This window comes from Armigeres subalbatus, chromosome 1 (assembly GCF_024139115.2).
Source record: "Armigeres subalbatus isolate Guangzhou_Male chromosome 1, GZ_Asu_2, whole genome shotgun sequence".
In the NCBI taxonomy this organism is placed as follows: Eukaryota; Metazoa; Arthropoda; class Insecta; order Diptera; family Culicidae; genus Armigeres; species Armigeres subalbatus.
Window position 1 is genome coordinate 203,308,055 of NC_085139.1, and position 17,210 is coordinate 203,325,264.

Genomic DNA, 17,210 nt, shown 5'->3' on the forward strand with positions numbered 1-17,210 from the left:
AGTAACATTTTGTCCTACTGGTCTCTGAAAGGTCAAGGGGAGGGGATAATAAAAAATAAATATTTAAATGAAAATATTAAAAACACTCCTCGGATTTGTTAAAGAATGTTTTGAAAATCCTCAAAATTATCTGAATTTTATTTTGTTGCACCCTCAAAATATTAGTTTTCGACAAAAAAAATCCGAGCCAACAATGCCAAATTACCGACAGATACACTACAGAGTTGAATATTTCTTTATCTAAAAAGTTTCGATAACGATTCCGACCATTGGCCAACATACTTCAGAGTGGGATTTTAGATCTAATAAGGCGTCCATAAAAGATCTAATAAGTCCATAAAAAAGTTATTTACTTTAATATTCCAGATAATAGGTACAATTTCAATGGTTTTCACTGGTTTATTAATATTCGATCATAGATTACAGAAATCATGAAGAAAATATGTAATTAATTGGTGATTTTGAGTATGTGTAGGTAAGATTCCTGAATAAAGAACTTTCAGTAATTATAATGATCCTCCACTCTTCAGCCTGTTTAAAATCCTTTTTACAGATTCCTTACGAAAGTCTAGAAATGCCTACGACTCTGTGAGGCTCCTTACATATTTTGTATTAGTCAAAATTTCGGGAACTGTATTTTACATACCACCCAATATTGACTATTATTTGAAGCATCACCTTTTAATCTTACTTAAATTACCTAAATATTACTCTATAAATGAATAATTTGTTTGAGAAACTGCTCAAGTGAATTTTACACAATTCCGAGAAAACCACAAAAAACTGTTTTAAAACCAAGTGGTACGAAATCTTACGATTTCTTTAAAACAGATCAAAAGTTTTAGGCAAAACTTAACGTCCTGGGGCACTTCCACTTTGGAAACGGCAAGCAGTGCTCCATAATTGCTTTTCAAAATCCGTGCACATGTTATTATTATTATTATTTATTCAGACTAAGGCCGAAGTCTCCATTCAGCTCGGTTCATGGCTACACGTCGCCAACCACGCAGTCCACGGAGGGTCCGGAAGTCATCTCCACCTGATCGATCCACCTTGCCCGCTGCGCACCTCACCTTCTTGTGCCCGTCGGATCGTTGTCGAGAACAATTTTCACCGGGTTACTGTCCGACATTCTGGCTACGTGCCCGGCCCACCGCAATCGTTTGATTTTCGCGGTGTGAACGATGGATGGTTCTCCCAACAGCTGATGCAACTCGTGGTTCATTCGCCTCCTCCACGTACCGTCCGCCATCTGCACCCCACCATAGATGGTACGCAGCACTTTCCTTTCGAACACTCCAAGTGCGCGTTGGTCCTCCACGAGCATCGTCCAGGTCTCGTGTCCGTTGACGACTACCGGTCTAATGAGCGTTTTGTAGATTGTCAGTTTGGTACGGCGGCGAACTTTATTCGATCGGAGCGTCTTGCGGAGTCCAAAGTATGTACGATTTCCAGCCACTACGCGTCTCTGAATTTCTCTGCTGGTATCATTTTCGACAGTCACCAGTGAGCCCAAGTACACAAATTCTTCTACCACCTCGATTTCGTCACCACCGATGCAAACTCGCGGTGGGTGGCTCACATTGTCTTCTCTTGAACCTCTTCCTATCATGTACTTCGTTTTCGACGTGTTGATGACTAGTCCGATCCGCTTGGCTTCCCTCTTCAGTATGATGTAGGCTTCCTCCATCTTCACAAAGTTACGTGCCATAATATCTATGTCGTCGGCGAAGCCAAATAGCTGGACGGACTTCGTGAAACTCGTACCACTAGTGTCAATCCCTGCCCGTTCGTATTACTCCCCCTAAAGCGATGTTGAATAGCAGACACGAAAGACCATCACCTTGCCGTAACCCTATGAGCGTTTCGAAGGGACTCGAGAGTCGAGAATGCCCCTGAAACTCGAACTACGCACATCATCCGATCCATCGTCGCTTTGATCAACCGATCGATTGTATCATATGCGGTTTTGAAGTCGATGAATAGATGATGCGTGGGCACGTTGTATTCGCGGCATTTCTGCAGTACTTGGCGAATGGCGAACACCTGGTCCGTGGTGGAGCGTTCGCCCATAAAACCCGCCTGGTACTGCCCCACGAACTTTCTTGCAATTGGTGCTAGTCGACGGCATAAAATTTTTTTAGGCGGCGTTCAGCAATGTGATTTCGCAGTAGTTGCTACAATCTAGCTTTTCGCCCTTTTTGTAGATGGGACACACGACGCTTTCCATCCACTCCTGCGGCGAAACTTCCTCCTCCCAAATCTTGGTAATGACCCAGTGCAGCGCTCTAGCCAGTGCCTCACTACCCTGTTTAAATAGCTCTCCTGGTAGTTGGTCAACCCCAGGGGCTTTGTTGTTCGTTAACCGTCCAATCTCCTCCTGGATTTCCTGGAGATCCGGAACCGGTAAAGTTATGTCCTGCGCGCGTTCTCCCAGGTTCATCACCATACCGCCATCTTCGTCTGCTACATCGCCATTCAGGTGTTTTTCGTAGTGCTGCCGCCACCTTTGGATCACATCACGCTCTTATTAGCGTGGTACAGTTGCTCCGTCTCTTTACGGTCTCGATCTTCCTGCTGGCGCTTTTTCCTCAGAAAATCGAGTTTTGTCTGTTCCGCGCCCGTTTATATCGTGCCTCGTTTGCCCTCGTGCGATGTTGCAGAAATCTCGTCCATACTGCATTCTTCTCTTCCACTAACTGCTTATATTCGGCGTCACATCAGGCGTTTCTCTGATCCGGGGGCACCGGTGCGCCTAGCTGCTCTTCCTTGGGAGTGCCACTTCCAACTGCTGCGCGGTAGTCTTGGGCTAGTCTACCGTCTTGTAGCCGTCCAATGTTAAGCCGCGGCGTTCGACTATATACACCGTCAAGAGTTTTGAGCGCAGGCATACTGCAACGAGGTAGTGGTCGAATTCAATATTCGCACTGCGGTAAGTGCGGACGTTCGTGATGTCGGAGAAGATTTTACCGTCGATTAAAACGTGATCGATTTGGTTTTCCGTTTCTTGGTTAAGTGATCTCCATGTGGCCTTGTGGATATTTTTGCGAGGAAAGAAGGTGCTTCGGACTACCATTCCGCGAGAGGCTGCGAAGTTTATGCTTCGTAGGCCGTTATCATTCGATACGGTGTGCAGACTATCCGGTCCGATGACCGGTCTATACATTTTCTCTGTTCCTACCTGTGCAGATGGCCTGGGGAGGGATCGTCAAGCCCTTGGAAGTAGTCCCTGCAGCCCGTGCAATGTGTTGTTTCTTAATCAAACGAAAAAAAATCACACTTTTCCAAACATTTTTTATTGTCAGAATACGTATTTTTGGAAGAGGATTCTGAATAGGGGTGATCGGGGCAATATGGGCCACCTAAGGAAATCGTTCCGAAAAGCGCTGAAAAGCTCAAAAAAACATCGTTCAAATGTAGTTGACTTATACTAGAGAATGTTACCTTTCATATAACGTCGATGGATGACGAAAAATGCGTTTGGAAATTGTTGGAATGCACTTTTGAAAATGTATTGATTTCAATGTGTGTTCCCGACTATACGGGGCAATATGAGCCACCATTTGGGGCAGTATGGGCCACCCATCTAAAACGTTTATTTGGGCGAAAAAAGTATCGTAATATGGAAGAATATGATATTCCTACAACAGCTGTGAGTATTCCATACCAAATAAAATTAAAAAACCGCGCAACAGCGGACTGAACCGATTTGCCACTCTTCACCGTTTGAACAGCCACATTTCAATTGGCCAATGGTCATTTTGCTGTTTCAATCGCAGTAATGCGCTGTTATAGTTTTTCCGTAATGAATCTTACATATATGATAATATTCTTGTATTTGACTACTGAAATTTGAACTTGTTCGTATTTTAAGGCCTGATATCTTGCTCTGTGCAGGTATGCCCATATTGCCCCATAGAGACTGGTTTTGGGAAAAAAAAAGTTTTATGATAAATTCAGATTTGTATCAATACAAACATGTGTGTACAATACTCAATTTTAATATATCTTTTGATTGTGGTGTATTTTTGACCTGTATTTTAATCAATTTTGAGTCAAAACCTTATTTATAAACTTCAAATCTTATAATAATTTTGCCTATGCAGCGAAAATTTACATTTTCAAGTGTATTTTCATGTTTGAATTGAATTTTAATGCGGTTTTCACGTTGATGCATATGTGTAGCATCCTTTTAAAGATCATATAACTTTTACATGATAAAACTTGTCAATAAGCTCAAAACGAGGGTGGCTCATATTGCCCGTATGTTCATATTGCCCTATTACCCCTATATAAAAATCTGATTTTGTCCAAACAATGTCACATATGCAGTTTCTGAAACGAACGGTTCAAATGTAAACTATTGCACATTTTGATTTCCCTAGTAAGAAAGGGGCGCTTAATCGCCAAGGGCATTGGGAATCCATGCTACGGCTCTGACCATAACTAACTTAATGTTTTTGGTAATCAGCAGAAGATTATTTCTTAAGGTAAGGTGACGCCAGATAGATGTGATTTATATTGATTTGGAGAACGACCACCACCTGATGCTGGCAAAACGGCAGAAAATTGAACTTCCGGACTGGGTACCTGCATGGCAGCAGCAATAATGGCACGTTCAAGTCGCGAGTAGAATGCCGTGCATTGATTTTTTCGGTCCTCATGTTAAGTATTTGTTTCTTGGTTGTTTTAAAGACTGACTTGAAGGCCCTTACGCGAAATCCATTAATTTCCGGAAGACTATAGTGCACACTTTTACTCAGAAGCTTTCTTTTGGCACTTGAACGATGTTTAGCCGCCTCTTACGCTGTTATGAACAACACTTTCGGATGCTTAGATTTGTATCTCTTCCGATGAGTTATCCTTTCTTTCCTGACAGCGAAGTTCCTACTAGCGCCGGGGTTGCTTTCCTGATCTTCCAAAAGGCTGTTCGTATCTAACTAACGTATCTAAGACTAAGACCACTCAATAGGGTCTATTCAGTTTAGATTCACGTACCAATGGTACATTTCCAACATTTTCCATGCCATATTTCAATTAGTACGAATGTCAAATGTAAGATTTAGGATTGAGGGATGAAAAAATATACAAATCTCTTATGTAGACCTGCAAAGGCCTTCTTTTTTAACCATTTTTATTCTTCTGTTTCTCCATAGGAGCTACACGAACAGCCCGAACCTCGCTGGCCCCGAGTATCAACGGCCAAGATCAGTCAGAGAACATTCCCCCACAAAAAGCAAAACAGGCAAAGGTATTTACTTTTATAGTTTCATTCCGCAAACGGTGTCTAATAGTGCACTTTCTTTCCACCACAATAATAGCCACAACCCCCCACTGGTCGGATGTCGATGGCTGCCCAGCCCACCACCGCATCCCAGATCGCGGCACCGACGACGGTGGCCTCCCAGCTTAGCAAGGATGCCTCCAATCCTCGGCGGTCATACGTTGTCAAAGAAGTGGAACGGTTGAAGGAGAATCGCGAGAAACGGCGCGCCAAACAAGCGGTCATACGAGAGGAAAAGAATGCCCTGATGAACATGGATCCGGGTAATCCTAACTGGGAACTGGCTGCGATGATCCGTGAATACCAAAGCCAAATCGATTTTCGGCCCCTGCTGGACGGTCAGTCGATCGCCGATAATCAAATCACGGTGTGCGTGCGCAAGCGGCCGGTCAGCCGGAAGGAGGTGATGCGCAAGGAACTGGACGTTATTTGCGTACCCACCAAGGACACACTGATCGTACACGAACCGAAAACCAAGGTTGATTTGACCAAATTTCTTGAGAACCACAACTTCCGGTTCGATTACGCTTTCGATGATACCTGTGGCAACGAACTGGTTTACAAGTACGAGTCCTTTGCTTTATTTTCGAATTATGAAAGTTTATAGTTTTTCCTCACCCGTTTCAGATACACAGCAAAACCTCTAGTGCAAACAATTTTCGAAGGTGGCATGGCTACTTGCTTCGCATACGGTCAAACAGGTTCCGGTAAAACACATACTATGGGAGGCGATTTCAATGGCAAGGTACAGGACTGCAAAAATGGTATCTACGCCATGGCCGCCAAGGACGTTTTTGCCTATCTGAACAGTCCCAAGTATAGTCATCTGAATCTAGTAGTTTCGGCGAGTTTCTTCGAAATCTACAGCGGAAAGGTGAGCTTGTTGGTATTGCAGGCTGCGAATTTTAATTAACTTGAATTGTGTATTTTTTCACAGGTATTCGATCTTCTCTCGAACAAACAGAAGTTTCGTGTTCTTGAGGACGGTAAATAGCAGGTACATGTAGTAGGGCTTACATAAAAGGAGGTTGATTATGTCCTAGGAATTATTAATCATTATTAGAAGAAGTCCTAGGAATTATTAATCATGGCAACAGCACTCGCACATCTGGTCAAACTTCGGCTAATGCCAATTCGTCTCGATCCCATGCCGTATTCCAGCTGGTCGTTCGTCCTAAAGGATCCACTAAAATCCATGGCAAGTTTTCGTTTATCGATCTTGCGGGTAACGAACGAGGCGCGGACACATCATCGGCAAACAGACAAACCCGGATGGAAGGTGCTGAAATTAACAAATCGTTACTGGCACTGAAAGAGTGTATTAGAGCGTTAGGAAAACAGAACGCCCATTTGCCATTCCGAGTCAGCAAGCTCACCCAGGTCCTGAGGGATTCCTTTATTGGTGAGAAGAGCAAAACCTGTATGATTGCAATGATTTCACCAGGACTGAGTTCGTGTGAGCACACGCTAAACACGCTGCGGTACGCCAATCGCGTCAAGGAACTAGTGGCCATTGACCCGTCCGAACGGGCGAACAAAGTCGAACCGATGGAAAGCGACGAACCCAAGAACGGTATGCTGTCGGAGAACGATTTAGCTCAGTTGTGATCGTTGAATGTGAGTACTGATTTGCGAAACAGTGATTTTGATTGACACATGCACTTACGGCCCTATTTATTTTGCAGGAGCACGACATGTCAGTGGAACTGTACAACCAACATGCGGCCATTTCCGATCTACAACAGACTGAAGAGGAGGTCGCTGATCACCATCAGAAAGTCAACGAATTTCTGATGAAGTTCTTGCCCGAATCGAGAGAGCTGTATAAACTGATGAACTACGTTGATTACGATCAAGACGGTGAGTTATTTTTTTCCATTTTATTTTTATTTAGCAAACTCTAGCAAAATATTGTTAAAGATCTTTAGCATAATGAAGAAGTTTTATAACTAGATATCTACCCTAGAATTTTTAAATAAAAATACTCGAAATATACCTTGATCTCACATAAGTGTGATGAACTTTTTGCTTCGAACTAATGAAAGGAACAAAGAAAAAATATAAAATCGATCTTTTGTGTAATTGAATAAATATTTACGAAACATCACTTTTTTTTGCAATTTGAAACGTTCCGATGAAGCCTAAAACTAATATAAGACCTTTTACAGGAATGTGTAGTTTGAACTTGCATTTAATTTGACTTCTTTTTACTTTGTTACTCCAACAGCCTACTGCAAACGCGGTGAAGAACTATTCACTCAGCTGGCGGAAATTGCGACGACCTGCAGAGACTTGATGTCTGAGTTCCGGGCGAAGCTGACCAAGGAAGAAATGTTGTCGCACAAGATCAAACCGGGTCGAAAATACAACTAGGCTTGTTTTCTGCTTCTTTTCTGTTAGTGCAAGCTTAAACGAAATGAAAATGATACCACATAAGATCGAGCGAGCATGAGTGGGTGAGCGTGTGCGTGGAATAGGAATGATGTTTATGCTGTGCGCTTGCTGGACCAGCGACTAGTAGCGGGCGGGAAAAAGCTGTGCTGTCCGATGGTGCCCCTCCACTCTAGTGGCATTAGTCCTTTTCTGAGCAAGACTGGCAGTTTTATCTCTGCGAACGAATGAACTAAAATGTTGTAGAAAGAGTCGAACGCAAATTCAAATAAGGACATAAACAGACTTACATATGAAAATAAGATTACTACTTGATCAGCGGCTTCGAAAATTATCTATACATAAAAACTGGAGGAGTTTTGTGGATAGAAATGTTATTTATTTTTACAGTTTTTTTTACTTTCACCCATCGCTAAAACAATGTATGGAAAAACACTCCAAAACAAACCGATGATTCCATTTTGTGCTGAATTTGATCAGCTACCTAAGATATTATCGAGAAATAAACTATTTTCAAATATATGTGAGACATTTCGTTTTGTAGTCACCATAGATGCAGGAAAATAATAAAAAAACAATAAACAGAACATTTACCACAAGGCAGCAAAAATCCTAAAAAATAAAGAGTAACTGTATATAACCTGCTAATGTTGCTTGGCAATTTGCTACAAAATGAGTTCATTCCTCGGACGAGAAGAAAGTTAATACTACACAAGTGTTGACAATTTGTTGAAAGTGATTGTAATCTAAACGAAACGACCAATAATAAATTGTTAAGTATAAAGAAGGCATGATTATTCTTATCTCTCTTAACACTCGAAACATTTGGACGTATGGTAAGTTTTAAGCCGGCGGACATGGGATTTATTTCATGTTGGATTGAATTATTATTCAATTCAATATTATTTCAAGTTTCAAACTGATGAAAGTGGAGAAACGGTTCGAACGAATCGCATTCGTTCGAAAGTATCGATCCTCCGTAAACAATAATAGGGTTGATTATCTACAAAACAACACATGACAAACGGGCAGTTTCCTTAATTTTCACGTTTTTTTGTGGGGTCAACTCAATGTTTAAATTAATCCGAAGGCTGCTGTATTTTCAAGTTGAGTTTAAGTAAAAATAAAAAAATTGCAGGAGTCTGCCCGAACTCCGAAATTAAACTCAAATTAGATTAAAATGTGATTGCTCAAATATTTTTGAATCACCTTGTTTGATTCTTTTTGATGGACCTTGTATTGATTTTTATGGTAAGCACAATTTTGTTTTCAAAAGTTTAATTCAAAACTTACAAACTTCATAAAACAACTCGGACTTTGTTGTTGGCATCCAGAATACCACCCGCTTGAAGACATCTATACGTCCTTGGGGTTTTGACGGCATAATGAAAACATTGCATAATTTAACTCAACCCGAATTATTAAGTTCTCTTTTTTAACCGTAGTGATATGATTTGTCCATTATTCAGGCCTCGATTTTTGAATACCTTTCCAACATTCAAACCTTTATCGATTCCTAGACTAAGTCAAGGGTCGTGTTTGTTGTAAAAACGTTTTGGTCGTCATAATCTGCTCACAGAAATGCAATTCAAATTCAGAGTTGCAAATGGGTCAATCTATTCTTACAAAGTCAGGAAGACTGCGGTAACTCTTAGCTGAGTTAACCGAAAGACTATACCACGAGTAAGAACTTCCCAGGTGGCGGTTCTGAATGCAGATGATCCGACAGATAAGAGCAACAATCTGCTCAGATTCAATGTATATGTTGATCGAGTGACACTGACCTTAACCCTTCTCTAGGCAGTAACGGAAGGTATCGGAGAACAAGGATTGTGTGAATGGAAAGAATGTAGATAGGAAAGCTTATAAATACAAAGGCAGAAAAAGACGAAACAAAGGCAAACAAACACACATATTATTACTATAAGAAGCAGACATAACTGATGCAAAACTATGAAAGATTAACAATTTACACAAGTATATAAGGAGTATTTTGCGAGTGTGATCAGATTTGAACAAAATGCAACAAGGAAGTGTATTGTTTCTACTTGGAAATAAAGAACCCAGTCAAAAGAAAGCGAGAAAAGCTATTTATCAGTAATGTTAGTTAAGTTTGTAGTATACTATCAAATCTCTCTTATTTCCTCCCTCTGGATATAATCGAATAAACGTTTTTTTTATTTGGCTAAAATATTGCTTTGCTATGATTTTGACAACGTGAAACTTGATCGAAGAAAAAGTCACAGGAATAGTAACCAGTCGGAGAACGAGCAAGCAGGTAGAATGATGCAACAGAGGCACCGAGTGCGCTCGCGTAGTTGATAATGGTTTAAATAGTAATCATTGGAATTAATCCCGTTTTGTTTCCTTTTAATATGATTTAAAGGAAGTTTCTTTTATACTCATCTTCGAATGATAACAATCAAAATTAACGCTGAAAAGTTTCTGTGTTGTCGATTTCCGTTTGTTGAAATATCACATTGCCAATTTTACTCTAGATGCCTACTTTAGGATTCCCTTTAGTGATCTTGAATTGTTTGTTATTTTCCATGTGCCATGGATAGAATACCACAGGTCTGTCCTAAGCACATGTCACAAACGCGCCTTTTAATAGCCTATTAAGGTTTTTTTGTCTTTATTTAGGAGACTTGCAGCCCGAGGCTGGCTCGTCTCCGAGCAGCCTATTAACGTCTCTAATTCATAAGATTGTCTTACAAAACGTCGAGATGAGGTTGTTTGTCAGGACATCGAGGCCAGGGTCACTCTAACCTTTGTAGATGAGAGAGGTGTCAGCTTGTCTACGGTTAATCGGCCGTATCGGATACTAAACTGTTTCTCGAAAAAAAAAAGCTGTGAGTTTGCCAATATAAGGGAGTGAAAAGCTAGGACAACCCTTAGAGAAAACTGATTAGACGATAGCTTTTTGGAAAAGAACGATTCTTCTGGCCTTCCGGATGGGGATGACATTCGCTGACTTACAGGACGTTGGGAAGTAGCTGAAAAAAGATCGGTGAAAGATGCTCATAAAACTGGGCAGTCGTGTTTTTGAGTTCGAGTTGAGTTTCAAAGTATTCTCGAAGCCTGAAGCCTTTATGTTTTTTGATAAATGTTGAGAGTTTGGCGTCTGGGCGTCTGATGAAGGCTGTATGCATGCTCGTTAATGGTTGCTGCATGTGGAGTGTGGACTGACAGTTTTCCATTCAGGATTATGCGAGCTGACGCAATGATGACCTATTTCGATGGCCTGTTCCGAAGGAGTTATGCGGAGTTATCAAGCTACCCTTACAACGTTATCTGGGATAAAAAAAAGGAATTGGGCGAGGCATGACTTAAAAGTTTTGGTTATTTTCCAAAACGGCTTGTCTCTAAGTGTGTGCTGTTCAACATTCTGCACGATCATTTCTATCTACACACTTGTCAGTAGAATTGTATTTCCGTATTACTGTCTTTTTTCCCAGTGAGTACTAATCACAAAAAAGTGAGTAGAATTTCCCTGGGATCAGGGTTGTTAATCGTTAATTCAACAACAAATTTTCAAAACGACTTATCTACTTTTGTAAACAAAGATTCAAACGCCGATTTGTCGAATCTGATAGAAATCCCACGCAAATCAATCAATCTTTACGAAAACATGAGCGGCACTGAGCTTGAGTGCAGTTTTTGCCAGTGCATGTTCAACCCGAGCGCGCGTTCTCCTTCAAGCTCGTGTTCACCATCAGCACTGAACATGTTACATGGGTGCGAAAAATGAACGCGGTGCGGTTCAGCTCAGGCTCGAGCTCAAGTTAAAAACATGAGCTGTGTGTTAAAGATGTGTGCTTATGCAGCATACTGTATGCTTAGGCTGTGGACTGAGGCTGTTAGCACAGGTTTTGGACCGAGCGTGATGCTTTACGATTTTGAGGCCCGTTCATATTCAGCACCCTGCGACAGTTGCTTCGAAATGTGAATGACAACTTACGATCGAGAAGTGCTTGACGGAACGGAGGATCTTGAATGCTTGAATGCGTTCGTCCATAGGCGGTCCACCAGGATGGAAAAAAATCTGCCGCCGTGGTATTTCCGATAGCCGGGTCCTACACGATTTCTCCGGGGTGGAGGGGGGGCGGGGGCTCAGATTCATGGTTGACGATGCTTGGGGCGACTAGTACGCTCCGGTCGACCTCTACGATCCCAGAAAAATAGGCAACGCTGAATTGTCGGCTCACAACACTGTTCGGCGAGGAGATTCAGTCCCCGGTTTGTCCATTCGGGCGTTCTGGCTTCCAATAATCGGTTGGGACTCTATTGTCCAGACACGTGACGCTTTACTGTCAGAAAAACAGAATCACTCACTATGGAGAAGAACTTGCACCACTTCACTGTCTGACGGCCTAGTGCTGGACCCGCTAATCTTGTAAGTCATGTCCCCTTTTAACCACATCCGCTGCTTTGGCTGTCAATCTTCTTTATCGTGGCTACCCCCGTTGGTAGCAGACAACGCTAGCCGTAATAGGGCTCTAAAACTTCGTCCCGTATGCAGCAGATAACACGGTCAAGTATTTCTTCTCAATTTAGGTGATATTTAAATTGGAAGCGGGCTTGGTAGTCATATGGCTACTGCTTTCGCCTCATACGCAGGAGGTCGTGGGTTCAATCCCAGGTCCGTTCCATTCTCCTACTTTGTATCTTTCTTTATATTTCTCATGTTCTAGCAATCGCTAGAACTGGAAATGGACTTCCATACCGTTTCCATCTCAATTCCTATACCTTCAACTTGAATATTCTAACAGTAATCTGCTAGAATTGGAAATGAAACTATAGAGCTCGTTTCCTACATCCAATTAGAAATTCAGTTGCTTTCTCCTATCTATCACATTGGCAGCTCGTTAACCAAGACGAACCTCTGCCTCTCGAACCTAACTAGGGTTTTAGTACCGGTACCGGAATTCCCGGGAGTACCGACCAACTTTCGGTACCGAAATACCGGTACTAGCTTAATGAAAGTACCGGTATTTTCGGTACTAAGGAAAAAGTTTTGGTTAAAACTTCCGATGGTTAAAACCACATTATTTGAATGCAGCAGCTAGTAAGAAAGATATTTTTTTTTTACTAAAATTTCAAACATCTGACAATAGAGGTAATAAACTATAGAGGACGATTGTCGCTGCGGTTCCCTTTGTTATCGTCCCCAAACATGTTGGCTACCTATCTATCAAAACGTACTAATTTTTCCTTCGTTGACATTTAGTGCCCTATCCTTGCCAGCAAAAGATGTCTCGCCAGTGACGACAGCGACAATCAATTAGGACAAACGTCAGGCGTCCGATGACGTACCTCAAGACAATCAAACCGCAACGACATCGTCACATCCCAAAAAAAACGTCACACTTCAGTATTCTTCCAAATCGTCCCCGCTTGTTCCTGTAAGTTCGATTACTGCACCAGGATTCGTAAAAATTGTAAGACAAGGGTTAACTTACAACGACTCAGAAAAAGCTGAAAGAAAAATACTTGTCAATGCTTCATGATTCACTAGCAACAGTTCGCCCTACTTCTGTAGACTCAGAAAGAGCTTTCTATGTTTCTGGAAGCTTCGCTACTAAAATACGATCCCGTATGTCTGACGAATATGCGAATGCGAATATGAATATGCTGTGCGTTTTGAAAGCATATTTCAAGGATAAGCCCCAAGACAAGTGTTGCATACATACAAAGCAATGAATAAAGTTTGAATCGTTACCATTAAGTCCTGACTTTTTATTGATTTTAATGATTTTCGAAAAAAAAAATCTTCCAGTGCCGGTATTTTCCCGGTACTCCCGATACTGAAAGGTTCAGTACCGTAGTACCGGGACTCGCCAAAAAGGGTCGGTACTAAAAACCCTAAACCTAACCCAAAAATTCCAACAAATTCCTCATGAACTCGTGGCAAGTGCAGAGGTATATTCGGCTTGCAGTGGGCGAGTGATTGCATTATTATTTCCTCCCCCCTACATTGACTTGCATTCTGACGTGGCAGGCGCCAGTATGACCTAACAAATGAGATCACCAGTACTTGTACATTGAAGATGTGAGCTAGTCCCAAGCAAACATCTGTTGGTTCCCTGTGCAAGAACAGCTGATCTGGTCATAATGGAGTAGCAACCAGACATCATGCACGCGTACAAAAAGGATGAGATTGAGCACCGACTGCTACGCGCACATAAAATTTAGCGCGCGCGAGTCTCACGAAGCTTGTGTACCTCTCATTAACATTAATGAGTCGCATTGAGACATCTCAATGCGATCAGCTCATGCGCTGTTTGCCATGGCAAACTTTTTGCAAACAGCAGCGGAGATGCGTAAAACGGCTTGGGCCGGGAAATTTCAATTCAATAATATCGTCGCCTAAGTAACGCCAGCTATACATTCCTAGCGCATGAGATGAGTCTCATGAGACGTGCATTGAGACACGCTCACTTAGTTATTTTATGCGCGCGCTAGCTTCTCTCGTCGCACAGAATTGGTGCTACGTGAGCTTTTGTAGCTCATGGCACACTGTCTCATCCATGTATACACGAGAATTAAGAGACTCTGGTAGCAACTACGAGCAGTCAATCAAGCTCAAGCTCAATTTAAGTGATATTGAAATTGGAACCATTTGATGGTTACAGAATATACTATATGGATAACTAAAGGAACTAATACTATCGCTGCTGCTTCAATTTCTTGATCTAAAAATGTCATTATAACGATTCAAAGTTAATCAGAGGTTTGATTGGCAATATTGGAGATTTCTGGGATTACAAGGGAAAAATCTTTTTCGAAAGCAATTAATTGCATATTATTCGGCAACTCGGCCGTACGAAAACCATTTTTTTGTTAAATATATTGGCTGTGCATATGCACAGCACATGTTTCGAAATGGACAAATTGATATGAAATTTGCGAAAAAGAATCCACGTGTCTTGGAGGGACTCGAACCCTCAACCTCCTACTCTCCAGATAGGCGTGATAACCCCTACACAACAAGACCACTTAAAGGTCACGTTTGCGGAAAAGCCATCAGAATCCGAGTACCAACCTCCACCGCGGTTAGCTCTTTTTTGCAAATTGAATATCTTTCGGATGCTTGATTTGTCCAATCTCCACATGTGCTTTACTGTTGTATATCCACAGTCAAGCGAGTGCACATTGTTGATTAAACGAGAGGATCGCACTCTATGCCCCCAACAACGAGCTGGGCGGATTTGTTCATTCATTTTCATTTGTTTAGTCAACATCTAAACAGATAACACTGAATCAACAATTTGACGTCACAATACACGGCCGCATCTCTCCATCCTCGAATACGCCCCACGCTCGCCAAGTCGTTTTGCACCTGATCTGCCCATCTCGCTGCGCTCCACGCCGTCTTGTACCGGCCGGATAGGAAGCGAACACCATCTTTGCACGGATGCTGTCCGGCATTCTTGCAACATGCCCTGCCCATCGTACCCTTCCGGCTTTGACTACCTTCTGGATACTGGGTTCGCCGCAGAGCTGTGCGAGCTCGTGGTTCAGTCTTCGCCGCCACACACCGTTTGCACACCGCCAAAGATGGTCCTAAGCACCCGTCTCTCGAATACTCCTCGAGCATTGTCCATGTTTCATGTCCGTAGAGGACAACCGGTCTTATAAGCGTCTTGTACATGGCACATTTGGTGCGGTGGCGAATCTTTTTTGACCGCAGTTTCTTCTGGAGCCCGTAGTAGAGATGATGCACCTTCGCATTTCACGACTAACATTGTTATCAGCCGTTAGCAAGGATCCGAGGTAGACAAATTCCTCGACCACCTCGAAGGTATCCCCGTCTATCGTAACACTGCTTCCCAGGCGGGCCCTGTCGCGCTCGGTTCTGCCCACAAGCATGTACTTTGTCTTTGACGCATTCTCCACCAGTCCAACTTTTGTTGCTTCACGTTTCAGGCGGGTGTACAGTTCTGCCACCTTGCCACCCACCATGTTCGGCTGACAATGTCCATGTCATCCACGAAACATGACTGGATCTATTGAAAGTCGTACCCCGGCTGTTAAACCCGCATGACACCTTCTAGCGCAATGTTGAACAACAGGCACGAAAGTCCATCACCTTGTCTTACCCTAGCAGCACACATGTTACACATAAGTTACTGCTACTTATATGTGACCGGATTCAGTCACAATTAAGTTGCTGCAACCATTTTTGTCCGACTTGTGCTGCTCGGGTAGTCCCCGGCGCGATTCGAACAAACTGGAGTGTTCGCCCGAAATCTTCACACAGTTTTGCACACTATCCACCGTTGCTTTGATCAGTCTGGTAAGCTTCCCAGGGAAGCTGTTCTCGTCCATAATTTTCCATAGCTCTAGGCGGTCTATACTGTCGTATGCCGCCTTGAAATCAACGAACATTGGGACCTGGTATTCACGGCATTTTTAAAGGATTTGCCGTACAGTAAAGATCTGGTCCGTTGTCGAGCGGCCGTCAACGAAGTCGGCTTGATAACTTCCCACGAACTCATACACCAATGGTGACAGACGATGGAAGATGATCTGGGATATCACTTTGTAGGCGGCATTAAGGATGGTGATCGCTCGAAAGTTCTCACACCCCAGCTTGTCGCCTTTCTTGTAAATGGGGTATATCTAGACAAACATTTGAAAACGGCGTAACAGCCAAAATGTATTCCTTCTGATTCTTCGTCCACATATAAAGCTATATGTTGGGGCCCTCCTTAGCCGTGCGGTAAGTCGCGCGGCTACAAAGCAAGACCATGATGAGGGTGGCTGGGTTCGAATCCCAATTTTCGGATTGGAAGTTGTCTCGACTTCCCTGGGCATAAAAGTATCATTGTGTTAGCCTCATGATTATTATTATTTATTTATTTATTCAGACTAAGGCCGAAGTGGCCTGTGCGGTATATAAGAGTCTTCTCCATTCGGCTCGGTCCATGGCTACACGTCGCCAACCACGCAGTCTACGGAGGGTCCGCAAGTCAGCTTCCACCTGATCGATCCACCTTGCCCGCTGCGCACCTCGCCTTCTTGTGCCCGTCGGATCGTTGTCGAGAACAATTTTCACCGGGTTACTGTCCGACATTCTGGCTACGTGCCCGGCCCAACGCAGTCGTCCGATTTTCGCGGTGTGAACGATGGATGGTTCTCCCAACAGCTGATGCAATTCGTGGTTCATTCGCCTCCTCCACGTACCGTCCGCCATCTGCACCCCACCATAGATGGTACGCAGCACTTTCCTTTCGAAAACTCCAAGTGCGCGTTGGTCCTCCACGAGCATCGTCCAGGTCTCGTGTCCGTAGAGGACTACCGGTCTAATTAGCGTTTTGTAGATTGTCAGTTTGGTACGGCGGCGAACTCTATTCGATCGGAGCGTCTTGCGGAGTCCAAAGTACGTACGGTTTCCAGCCACTATGCGTCTCCGAATTTCTCTGCTGGTGTCATTTTCGGCAGTCACCAGTGAGCCCAAGTACACAAATTCTTCTACCACCTCGATTTCGTCCCCACCGATGCAAACTCGCGGTGGGTGGCTCACATTGTC

General features: G+C 43.0%; 1 protein-coding gene across 1 annotated transcript in view; it reads left to right on the forward strand.

The window, feature by feature from the left end:
- Positions 1 to 10,116, forward strand: part of LOC134205684 (kinesin-like protein Klp10A) — a 157,393-nt gene extending 147,277 nt beyond the window's left edge. The window contains 7 exon segments of the mRNA XM_062681199.1: positions 5,157 to 5,251; positions 5,322 to 5,848; positions 5,912 to 6,158; positions 6,222 to 6,323; positions 6,326 to 6,901; positions 6,970 to 7,144; positions 7,512 to 10,116. Of these exon segments, the coding sequence (XP_062537183.1) occupies positions 5,157 to 5,251; positions 5,322 to 5,848; positions 5,912 to 6,158; positions 6,222 to 6,323; positions 6,326 to 6,901; positions 6,970 to 7,144; positions 7,512 to 7,657 (1,868 nt within the window). The 3' untranslated portion in view covers positions 7,658 to 10,116.
- The last annotated feature ends 7,094 nt before the right edge of the window (positions 10,117 to 17,210 follow it).